The sequence below is a fragment of the Rhinatrema bivittatum genome, chromosome 3 (assembly GCF_901001135.1).
Source record: "Rhinatrema bivittatum chromosome 3, aRhiBiv1.1, whole genome shotgun sequence".
NCBI classification, from domain to species: Eukaryota; Metazoa; Chordata; class Amphibia; order Gymnophiona; family Rhinatrematidae; genus Rhinatrema; species Rhinatrema bivittatum.
The window spans coordinates 505,342,141-505,354,739 of record NC_042617.1 but is presented as its reverse complement, the minus strand read 5'-3'; the positions used below and the strand labels follow the sequence as shown (position 1 = coordinate 505,354,739).

At 41.8% G+C, this 12,599-nt stretch overlaps 1 protein-coding gene across 3 annotated transcripts in view; it reads left to right on the top strand.

The window, feature by feature from the left end:
* MSRA (methionine sulfoxide reductase A) overlaps window positions 1-12,599 on the top strand; it is a 1,098,176-nt gene that overhangs the window by 781,659 nt on the left and 303,918 nt on the right. Inside the window, exon 6 of one of the 3 annotated variants that reach the window (XM_029596157.1) lies at window positions 4,863-4,940. The exons of the other annotated variants lie outside the window; for them this stretch is intronic. Within the exon in view, the coding sequence (XP_029452017.1) occupies window positions 4,863-4,925 (63 nt within the window). The 3' untranslated portion in view covers window positions 4,926-4,940. Of the gene's footprint in view, window positions 1-4,862; window positions 4,941-12,599 lie in introns of those variants that run through there. 3 annotated transcript variants of the gene reach the window in all.

The following is a 12,599-nucleotide window of genomic DNA, read 5'->3' as shown; positions in this document are numbered from 1 at the left end:
GTCAGGTTCCTGACTGGCTAGATATGCCCCAAGGAGACAGGATTGAGAAGTACTGTGGTAGAGAATGGGAGAGTGAAAGCTTGTGGGAAGGGGGGGGGGGGGGGGGGGAGATCTTGTGTGTGTGACAGAGTCTGTGAGAAAGCATGAGCATCTATATGTGTGTGTGTGTGTGTGTGTGTGAGTATGTGAGAGAGGCAGAAAAGTCAGTAGGAAAAGAAACAAAAAGAGAAAAGAGACCCTGAAAATTAGGAAATGACCAACAAAAGAAAAGTAGGAAAAAAGAGACAGGGGCTAACTGATCAGAAAAATACAAAGATCTAACAATAAAGATAAAAAAAAATATATATATATTTTGAGATTTTAGCAATTGAATATGTCATCTTTCAGAATGTGCATTTCTTATATTTTTGTATTTTGCTCTTTCTTCAGTATTCCATTCTTCAGAGTCTGGTTTCTCAGGATTTCTATTTTGCTTTTGTCTCCATGTTTCTGTTTCTAATTTGTAGCCTCTTATTTCTATTATAGGTAAAGGTCGGTCTCTGTTTTGCCTGTGTGTGTGTGAGACTGAAGTGCAGTATTTCTGCTAGCGTGTAGTTTCTCTGTAGAACTCCAGCTTGTTCTGTTACTCCATTTGGTGATGTATTAATATTCTAGGGCCTGGTGTAGTATTTGCATTGCTGCTTTTTCATAAGGTTACTGTTATTAGAGGCCTGAGAGTCAGTGCTGTGATTGTATGGTATAGCAAGGTTCTAGATGTCTTTTTTTTTTTTTTTTTTGCAGGGGTTAGTGTTACTTTACAAAATGTTTTGCAGTGGAGGGATATTTTTTGCTGAGGTGACATCAGGATTTGAATTTTTTTTTCATGTTGGTTGTAATATGAATTGTCCTAGCTCTGCTCTGCACCTGTTCTGATGATTAATGCTATTTTATTGTAGTAATGTTAATCTCTGGCTTTCTACAAAGAGGATTCATGAAAGAATACATTGATTTTTGTTTTTAATCTGAAATGTTTTTTACTATTTGCATGAACAATTCAACATGACAGAGGATGCTTTGGTTCTGATGCATCCTTGAACCAGTAACATAAATTGAAAATATGAAAATATACATACGGAACCTCATCCCCTACCCCCCTTCCCTCCCATCTGTTATGGCTGCCGGTTGCGGCGGCCCGCAGCCGGTGCCAGCCACTTACCGGCACAGACGGGTCACTCCTGGGGTGCTGGCAGCAACAGGCAGCCGTCCCCGACGTCTCTCCTCGCAGCCATCCCAGCCTCCGCCGAGCTTGGCCGCATCTCTGGCCTGCCTTCCTCCCTGATGCTGGCTCCTCCCCTGCCGGGCCTCTCTCCTTATTTAAAGGGACCACGACAGGAAATTTTCGTGGCCCCTCCCTGGGGCCTCTCCTGGCTTTCCTCCATTTAAGGCAAGGTCTGCCCCTCAGACCTTGCCTTGGTTTCTTGGCTCCTGGTCCGTTTTCCGGTTCCTGTCTTCGAATCCAGTTCCCGTCTTCAATTCCTTGGGTGCATGGGCCCATCTGAGACCAGCTGGCCCCATGCACCCAAGGGCTCAACCCACGGGGAACAGAGTTGGTATTGGTGAAGCTCCAGCCGGCCCCTGCATCAGTTAAGCCTCGCCTCCCGATGGTAGGGACCTGAGGGGGTTTACCCCGACAGGTAGCGCCAACTCTACCTCAGACAAGGGATCCACCTCTCTGAAGCATAACACCATCCCCCCCCCCCCCCCCCAATTCTCTGTGAGGCAGTAAGAAAAAACACAAATGCCACACTGTGTCAGCTAAGCAATAAATAACAGAATTAAAGGCTCCATTGTAAGTACTGAAGGTATAAGAAAAAAATGCTTAATTGTTCAAAATCAGTCCTGGATCGGTGTGGGAGAACCTGGATATACGAGTCCCATATCAACAGGAATTTCCGTCGTTGAAGAGGAGAACAACGAGAATCTATATCATCCATTCGCATCATATGATGATTTTTGTTTTATTACATAATTGATTGGATCTGATTTTTTTTCATGATATTCTTCTGCATTTATAAAACTGCAATAAATATAAAATAATTTTATAAGATTAATAAGGAATTTTTAATGCTAAGCACTTGAAATAATTGAGGTAAACTGTTTTAAATTTCACACATGATGCATAACGGCTGTTGCATACTACATAGAAAGCAATTGCAGGATGCAGTATATGGCATTATTTATCAATAAGAGTACCACTAGTAGGTCTCAGACCTGCATTGCTACAGCCCACCCATGTTAACCTTGTGTCCAGCCAACAAATCAGTTCTTGTTAGGATCCTGGACCCTTGGGCCAGCTGAGACGGCAGGTGTAGTGCTGTGGAACCCCACAGTGGGCGTCGCAGCCGGGAGGCAGCGTTGAGGAGAGACTTTGAAGAGGGCTTCACCACTGGAAGCCCGATGTCCCCCCAGGAGGAGCCCATAGGGACTCGGGCCTCTTGGTCTTAGGTGGATCCTATGCAACCAAGGATCAGAAGCGCAGCCTGCCGAGGTATCTGATGATGAGATGGTGCCCAGGAGGTCAGGAGAGACTTCACCTTTGGAAGCCCGCAGTCCCCCCGGGAAGAGCCTTGAGGACCCAAGCCACTGGGGCTTAGGAGAAACCTCCAGGTGGGTGAAGAAGAAGTACCTGCGGCAGTGGAGAGCGATGAAGCCGAAGTCCAGAACAAGCCAAGGTTGGGAGCCAGAAGTCAGATGTCAAATGCCAAAAGCCAGGAATCAGACGTCAGAAACAAGCAGGGACCGGGAAGCAGGAAGCACAACTAGCTACTCCGAAGAGTGAACCTCGTTCCAAGGCGAGGGTTAGCTGTGACTGCCGGGTTTAAATAACTCGGCAGCGTCTGACATCATCAGGAGGCTGTCTTCAGTTTTCCCACGCTGGCCCCTTTAAATTTAGAGCCCCTGCGCACGCGCATGTGCCTAGGGGGCGGGGCCAGAAGTGGATTGTCGGCGGCGTCTCCCTCGCGTCTCAGGCCTGGACGGCCGGAGAGGAGCTCCCGCGGCCGGGGCGGGCCGCGTGGTGAGTGGGGATCCCGGGGCACGGCCCAGGATCGCAACAGTTCTGGCTATCCCACTGAGGAAGAGAGAATCAGGTATGAGGAAGAATGGGGGTAAAACCAGGAGGGTGTAGGAGACGATAGATAGAAGACCAGGGATTGAGGAAGAAGAGAGAGAGGATCCTAGACAAGGGACAGGGTAATGGAGAGGGAAAGAGAACCCAGGACAGAGAAAGAGACAGAGGATCAGGTACTAGGAAGATGGATATGGAGAAATGACTCAGGATCAGGGAGAGAAAGGGGGACTTGGAATAGGGGAGAAATTTGGAGTTGGGGCAGGGAGAAGAGAAAGAACTCTGGATAGGGGAGTAGGAGAGGGCACCAGGTATTAGATGGACAGAAAGGGGACAGAGAAAGAAGACTGCAAAAAGGAGAGAGCTGGGGATGGGGGAGAGAAAGAGATGACCATGAATTTTGGAGTGGGGGAATCCTGGAAAATAATGAAGGAGAAAGGGAATGAAGAATGGAGGAGAGAAAGGAAGAGGAGGAAAGGAGAACATCAAGGAAAGAGTGGAAAGACTGAAAAGTATTAAAATATCCACTCTGAAGGTTAGAGACAGAGGAAATAGAAAGAAGACACCAGGGAGAGAAGGAAAATTAAAAAAAAGAAAGCCAGTGAATGAGAAAACAAAACAAAACAAAACAATGAGCCAGAAACACCAGAGATTGGAAGCATTGTTTAATAGAGAATATTAATAACTTATCAATATGAATATCTTGTGACCCAGTTGAAATGGAAGTGTCTCCCAATTAGAATTTACATGCTGGGAATAACTGGATTTTGTAGGCTAATTTAGATGTATTCTGGTATTTATTTATTTATTTATTTAAAATTTTTATAGACCGACATTCATCAGGGATATCACATCGGTTCACATTGTAACGCAAACAGACGCCTGGGGAGGCGTTTTACATCGAACAGAGTTATATCGACAATTTATAACAAATTAACAAAAGAACAATTGAGGGGGGGGTAAGTGGGGGGATATAAGGAGGGAAAGTAACATTGAATGTTGAATGTTAAGAATAAGCTTTACTAATATATATAAAATAAAATAATATTATAACAGTATATACATATCCAATATGAGGCGATGACATATTAAATAAATTTGAGTAGAGTTTGAAAAGAGAAGGGGGCAGAGGAACCTAGGGGGGGGGGAGAGGGAAGGAAGGTAGAATGTGTAGGGATTGAATGAGACGTAGGGGTAGAGGGATGGGGTGGGGGGGGGAGGGGAAGGAAGGGAGGGTGGAGTGTAGTGTAGTGGAAGGTGGGGAAAGAGAGAATTGAGGAAATAGGGAATATAAGCGAACTGAACAGTAAGGAGAGAGAGGAGAGGGTGGGAAAAGAGAATGGAGAGAAAGATTGAGAAATTAGGTGTAGGCTTTAGTAAAGAGCCAAGTCTTCAGCTTCCGTTTAAAGGTTTTTGTGCATTCTTCTTGCCGTAATTCAACTGGCATTGTGTTCCAAAGGGTCGGCCCGGCGATCGAGAGCGCTCGGGCTCTCGTGGAGGTAAGTTTATAGAGTTTGGGAGAGGGGGTAGGCATGGTGGCGAGATGTTGGTGTCTGGTAGGCCTGTTAGATTGGTGGAGGCGGAAGGATTCATTAAACCAGTTCATTTCGGGATTCTATAAGGCCTTGTGGACAAGAGAGAGAGCCTTATATTGGATGCGGGATGTAATAGGGAGCCAGTGTAAATCTTTTAATACAGGTGTGATATGATCATTTCTGCGTGAGTTAGTCAAGATCCGGGCTGTTGTGTTTTGCAGTATTTGAATGGGGTGGATGGAGTTGTTCGGAAGGCCAAGGAGAAGAGCATTACAGTAATGTAATTAATCCATTAATCCATCAATTAATCCATTAATCCATCAATTAGCTCCAATCGATCTCCATATCCCCCTCCGATTACACCATTCAACAAGACCGACAAGAGATGCTTACAAAGGATCACTTCAAGTACCTCCAGCCAAAACTACCAGACACATCACGCTTAGAGATCGGGCATTCTCCACAGCCGGTCCAACTTTATGGAACTCCATTCCCCCGGATCTTAGAATGGAACCCAGCATCTCAAAATTCAAGAAAAAACTCAAGACGTGGCTGTTCACGCAGGCATTTCCTAACTCCAACATTATTTAACTCCCATCAATCAACACGCTTCGCTAGTAATAACGTTAATAAATGTTATTTATTCAATGCTATTTATACATATATATAATTATCTGATCTTCATTTTCCTTCTCACTCCAAGTTATTGATTTCCTTGTTATATGTAACTGCTTTTCTGCACTATTGTTCAAATTGTAAAGTTTTATTATTATTGCACCCCTGTTTCTTGTGAACCAGCATGATGGGACTATCGTCCTGAATGTTGGTATATAAAAAAACTTAAATAAATAAATAAATAAATAAATAAATCAGTTTTGGCAAAGATGGTGGTTTGTAGGACTGTACGGAAGTCGGGGGGATGTAATAGGGGTTTCAGTTTTTTTAAGGAGTGGAGTTTAAAGAAACCGTCTTTTAGTATATTACTGATGAATTTCTTCAGCGTGAAATGACCATCAAGGATGACGCCAAGATCACGGACTTGTTGGGCAAATGGAATATGACTAAGGGGGGGGGGGGGGGGGGGGGGGGGGGGTTAGGATGGTTTTGAGGTGAGATGAGCATGATTTCAGTTTTGGTAGTGTTAAGAGCTAAATGGATGGAAGATAAGAGTTTGTTAATGGAGTGGAGCGTATCATTCCAGATTTCAATTGCTTTGGATGGAGAGTCAGTGATTGGAATGAGTAACTGAACATCGTCAGCGTAGACATAATGATGCAGGTTGAGATTAGAGAGGAGGTCACAGAGGGGTAGCATGTAAATATTGAAAAGGGTAGAAGAGAGGGATGAGCCTTGTGGGACACCCTGATTGAGGGGGATGGCCTTGGATTCGTGATTTCCTAGTTGGATTTTGCAGTTTCTGTTACTGAGGTAAGAGTTGAACCAGTTGTGAGCAACACCTGTAACACCGATTTCTGTTAATCGTTGTAAGAGAATGGAATGGCTGATGGTATCGAATGCAGAGGAGATGTCGAGAAAGGCCAGAATATAGGATTGCCCTTTATCAAATCCTTTAAGGATATGGTCTGACAGGGAGAGTAGAAGTGTCTCTGTGCTGTGGGATTTCCGGAAACCATATTGAGTAGGTGCAAGGATATGGTTATCCTCGAGGAATTCTGAGAGTTGTTTGTTGACAGTTTTTTCGAGGAGTGGTATAAAACAAATTCTCTTTTATGCAGCTTGGCAGCTTTTGTATTGGGCTCAAAAATATCTAGTGGTGGCAAAACTTAAAAATGTGCGCTTAGGTTTATTTTAAGAGTAGAATGGTACAATTGTCCATGGGGACAGTCACTGCTCACTCACTACTAGCACTACAGGGAGCAAGTGTACCAGATTCACCACTAGAACTCTGGTAGTTTTACCTTCCTTCCCACTGGCAGGAAGAGAGCAGTACTTCTTACCTGTATGCAGTTCCTTTGCCAGCTTCAGCCTGAAGTTCAGATGTGTGGGGGGCTGTAATCTCGCAAGGCCTGCGGGTTCCACAAGTGCAGATGTCAAATTGAAGCCGGCAGAATGAGGCACACACAAATTTAAAAATGCTAATTTACCTTCTGCAGCGGGAAAGGAGGGGGTGAGGGTGAGAATAGTGCAAAATTTGGTTTGGTGTGCCACAAGGATTCAACAAACTTGAAAGTGTGCCATGAAATAAAAATTGAAAAGCACTGACATGGGTAAATTTGTGATATTTTATACATAGTAACATAGAAATGATGGTGGAAAAAGACCAAAAATTCCATCCAGTCTTCCCAGCAAGTTTCATATGATAGTAACTGCTGCTCTGTGCAGGTTACTCCCAAATTTCTGTTAAGGATAATAACTGCCTCTCTGTATTGGTTACCCCCAAGCCTTATGTTAAAGTTAATAATATTTACAATCAAAACCAAGCCACTTTCAAACCCATAACAAAATTACTGCTAGCATCATTTTCACAGGGTGAGCAGCTTTCTTGACAATTCAGACAATTTTGCTTGTCATTGCTTTGCTTTTGGACTTGGCCAAAGAAGTAGACCTGTGATTTTTCCCTAATTTCTACATATAAATACCATAAAATTTGGGTCCCAACTTTACTACTTGGTCTACCCTACACTACAATAAGACCACTACAAATTTTACAAAACGCTGCAGCTCGAATTCTCACTGGAAAAAGTAAAAGAGACCACATAACAGATACACTTGCCACTCTACATTGGCTACCCATAGAACAGAGAATACAGTTCAAAGCACTTTGCTTAACACACAAACTGATCCATGACGAAAAAGTAGAGTGGCTGAACACAGCACTTCGAGTACACATCCCACACAGAAATTTAAGATCAGCAAACAAAGCTCTTTTGATTATTCCATCTGTAAAAACAGCAAGACTTACCCAAGTTAGGGAACGTGCACTATCTCTGGCTGGTCCCACAATATGGAACTCAATGCCCCTTGACTTAAGACTTCAGAGTAATCATAAACTTTTCAAAACACACCTCAAAACCTGGCTTTTCAAACAAGCCTTCAAGAAAGAAAATGACGCAGGCAAATAAATAAGGCTAAGCGGACTCAGAGCACCCAACGCATATTTTCCAGATACTACTGGAAAGTAGCCCACTCACTTTTAACTGTAGTCAAACCTTCAGGATGAATTACCATAAAACACTGAATCCCCCAAGGAATTTCTCCAAAGGTAATTTCCTTAGCACAAACCATTATTCTTAAATACTGTTTGTTACCGAATCGGAATGGCACCATCTATGTAAATTAGGATCTATACTTTCTTTGATATAGGTGCTCTATTGTAAACCGTTATGATGGTAAATAACTTAATGACGGTATATAAAAACTCTTAAATAAATAAATAAATCTGAATCTAATTCCCTTTTTCCCCCCTGCCATCAAAGCGAGAGCGATGTTGCAGTTGCATAAAAAGCATCAAGGCTAATTGGTCTGCAAATGTGAAAGTGTCCCATAAATAATTGTTCTATACCACAACCTACTCATGAATCTGTGGCCTCAGTTGTGTGAACTGGTCACCCCCTTCTATGCTAGTCACCCCAAGCCTTATGTTAAGTTATTAACTGCTTCTTCATGCAGGTTACCCCAATCGGAAAAAAGTTATCTTTCACTCAACGCACAATTAAACTCTGGAATTTGTTGTTAGTGCAATTAGTGTAGCAGGGTTTAAAAAAGAATTGGATAAGTTCTTGGAGGAGAAGTCCATTACCTGCTATTAATTAAGTTGACTTAGAAAATAGCCACTGCTATTACTAGCATCAGTAATATGGGATAACTTAGTTTTTGGGTACTTGCCAGGTTCTTATGGCCTGGATTGGCCACTGTTGGAGACAGGATGCTGGGCTTATGGACCCTTGGTCTGACCCAGTAAGGCATGTTCTTATGTTCTTATGTTACACCTGAAGTTAATATAAGTTACCCTAATTCTTCTTTTCCATCCTCTAGTCTCTAGGGATCCACATCTTCACCATATCTTCTGGGAGGGCATTCCAGGCATCTTCCACCCTCTCTGTGAAGAAATATTTTCTGATGTTGGTTCTTAGTAGTCCCCATTGGAGTTTCATATTGTGACCCTTAGTTCTATAGTTTTCTTTTTAATGGAAATTAAATATCATCAGAATATGCTGGAGAAGGTAGGATGAGAAGTAGTCATCTGGATCAAGGTATAACAAGTGAGACTGCATTGTATGCCAGCTAAATTTAGTGAAGTATCCTATTTCATCAATTCTGGAGGCAGCTCTAAAACTTGCCCCTGTAATTGGGAAGGGATGTGAGAACAGAAGGTCAAAATAAACTATCAGTAAAGAGTCACAGATTTATTGGAACAGGTTTAATGTAATGGACTGTATTGAATCAGAACTTGAAAGTTATTATTCATTTCACTTTCAAATCAACTAGCGGTATGTTGGCACCACATCCATCATCCAGCGTGATTCTTACTGTAAATCTTAAAGACTATTAAAATAATGCTCAGGGCTTTGGACATTATTCTCTCCCCTCCACCACCCTACCAACCTGACAGGGAATCCTGGAAACAGAGGGACTTAAGGACAGCATGAAAAGTTCGAATAGCCTAAAGCCCTGGAATAGAGGATGGCTCTTGGACTTCTTGGTGAGAACCTCAGCCCAGGGGTAACATGTACATACTTCTTGATTTTAAAAAGTATGTATGTAAGTGTACATGTGAAGAGGTGCAAGTTTATGTGTGTGAATTTGTTCGTGTACTTGGCCAATTCAGTATTTTCAAAGTGAACTTACTCTTTGAAAGTATTTGGTAAAGTCAGTGTGTACAATGTACACATAGACTTTACCGCTAGGCAGGCTGTTTGAACATTACACTTTAAAATAGCACGGTGCAAAAGAATACTTTTTTGTTGAATTAACCACTCAAACAAATTACAGTGCAATCATTCTTTACCAGAGGCAGGCCATGTATTCTATAGCTTACTCTGAATTGCCCTATCACTTCCCTCTGGTCACAGGGTATAAATGAATTAAGGGAACCAGATGGGTCAGAGTTATAATCCAGAGAGAGGTGGGAGAGAGAAGGTCACTTAAAGGATGTCACTGTGGTTTTAGTGAGAAAAATATAGAAAACATGATAAAAAGAGCGCTGCCAGGCCCACCAATAGCTCTCCATCTTCTAGCTGTGGAGCGTATTCACTTCAAGTGCTTTGGCTCTGCTTGCTTTTGGATAGGAAGAAAGCTAAACTTAGTGTAAGACTTTTCTTGACATCCCTGGGAAAGGGAAGCCTTTCTCCATAATCTTTGCTCTGCAAAATGATTATATAGTCCATAAGAATTCATTGAGAAAACACCAGGGCCCATGATAAGTCAGTGTCTCAAGCTCTGTCAGGACTAGTGGAGGATCTGTGGTTTAGGAAGAATCAGTGGCAGTGAGACATATCAGGAGCAGCAGTGAACATAGGGCCACTAGTAAGTTAATATCTCAGGGGGTATTGGAGCCAGTGGTGAGCTCATGTCTCAGGGCATATCAGAGTCGGTCAGGAGTCTGCATTTATTTCAGTTTTTTTTATTTCTATTTGCCTGTTTTAAGGTGAACCAGGATCCATAGCTTGTGTCATGAAGTTCCTGAACATCACTGACCCCCATCTCAAAGGAGAACTGCATTGCATCTCCTACTCTGTAGCACTGCCATTAAGTCATGGGACAAGAACATACTGCATTATTTCTAAAAACAGAGCACTATAGTACTATGAGTGTTATACTAATACCACTGTATGAGTCTGAATTCAAACCATATAGAGACTTCTATTAAATATTATTCAACTGTATTACCATTGTATCACTATAGCCCTGACATACAGTATATGCTTAAGATGGTTATGAATCCTCTAAACATTTAAACACAAATCTTGTGGTTTAGCTACCATTTCCCTTGAGACAGTATTTTCGCTCTAACCTGGTACTCATCAGGACTCTGGTGTTTTCCAGGGATGGATTTAAATATAAATATAGATACATTTAAAAAGTATTTTAACATTTTTCTTTGTTTTTCCTTTTATCCTTTCAACACTGTAGGTGATTATGCAGCCATTTTGATAGAACAAACTGTGTTGGTGTGTCATGATTACCCATTATTTTGTTGGGGGTTTTTTGGCAATTTAATTTGTGTTTTGCAAATTCTACTTGTTTGAATTTGATCTTGTATCTATGTGGTGCTTATGTGTTAACTAATTGTTTTTAGATTCGATTTAATTGTTAAAGTTGAACTCATGTTTTTGGATGTTTTCCTTTCAAGATTTACAATTTGTAGAAAAGAAAAATGATCTAACCTGAAAGCAGCCATTAGTAGTGAATCAAGAGAAGTTTCACTTGTAACTCTTGTGCAGTTACACTGCTTGTGAAATATTGCAGTATATTATTACTTTTTGACTTTTATATACATAATGCATTTTCTATATGGAAACTAAGGGAATTGTGCCCTGGGAATGTGTCATCCATTACATTTTTGTATATATTTTTGTCTTCAGTTTACGCATACTAATATATGCAAATCTTGGCAAGTGGGGCCACGTCTCCCTTGACTTTTTTTCTTTCTGAATTAAAAAAGAAATATGCCAGTTCCTGGCTTTATGAGGAGAGCTTGCCATCGTTTTCTTACAGCTAAGACTTTTTTTATATTCATAGCACTTGAAACCTTATTGTCAGGCATTGCCAGGGATCACCTTGAAAACCATATTTATAAAATTGCCTTTCCTGCTAATTATTATGATCCTTAGTCTGCCATCTTCATCTCCTCAGCTGTAGCCAACATGTGACATTCTCCCATCTGCTATCCCCCCTACCATTCAATTTCCCCCACTGTAGCCCCTGACTTAGCAGACCATGCAAAATGTGTATCCTACAGCTACCAAATGTTGACTAGCGTAATGAGCTAAGGGCTGCTAGAATAACTTACCTTGATACAGCATCAGGGGCTCCTGTTCTGTCCGCTACTTTCTGTATAGGTTGAAGTGACAGGAAGGTGCTTAGAATTTGAAAAATGCAAATGTAAACATGAAAGATAGTAGAGGGGAGCCTGGGAGGATGGTGGGGAGGAATGAAGTTCTGGTATGCTTAGGGGATCTATTGAAAGGGTGTACATGCAGGAAGAGGAAGCTGAGGAGCTCAGTGGACTTCAGGGAAATATTAAGGTGGGACTGGGTTTGTGGTAAGGCATGTTGCACTGCATGTTCTAGTTCTACAGTATTCGGAGACTTCAAGCTTGACCCCACCCGAGAGGTACAGAGAGCAAGAGAACTGGCTCAAGCAGGCCTTGTTGTTTTTCTGAAATGGGTCTTTTTTTTTTTCTTATACCCATATTTCTGTCTTGTCAGACAATAAACCTTTGCTGACCTCAAGTCTAAACTCAATATTCTTTCCAGCAGGGGTTGCCACAATAGGAGATCCAAACCTGAACCTCTTGCAATGCAACATACAGCACTGCAACCAAACCACAGAGCAAACCCTCAAATTGTTAGTTTTAAATAGAAAAATGCCAAAAAAAAAAAAAAGTTTTATTACCATGTAACCTAGTGCATGATTGGCATGCCTGACACATGAACCTACACAGCACCTTCAATATAATTTTATAGCATGCTTGCCCTTGTTGTATGCGTAATAAGAGTTTATCAGATGTACGATTTTCCAGTCCTAACATGGGAAGCTTTATGGAGTCGAGAAGGGTTTTTATTTATTTATTTATTTTTAAACATTTTTATACTTCCTTCCCAGTCAAAAAAATGGCTGAGAAGCAGGGAAGGCAGGGTTCAAAACCCGCTGCTGCTCCTTGTGACCTCAGGCAAATCACTTCCACCTCCATTGCCTCAGGTACAACTTAGGGCCTCATTCACTAAGGTCACTTTTCTCCCATTTTGTGTCGATGAGAAAAATGCTAAAGTGAA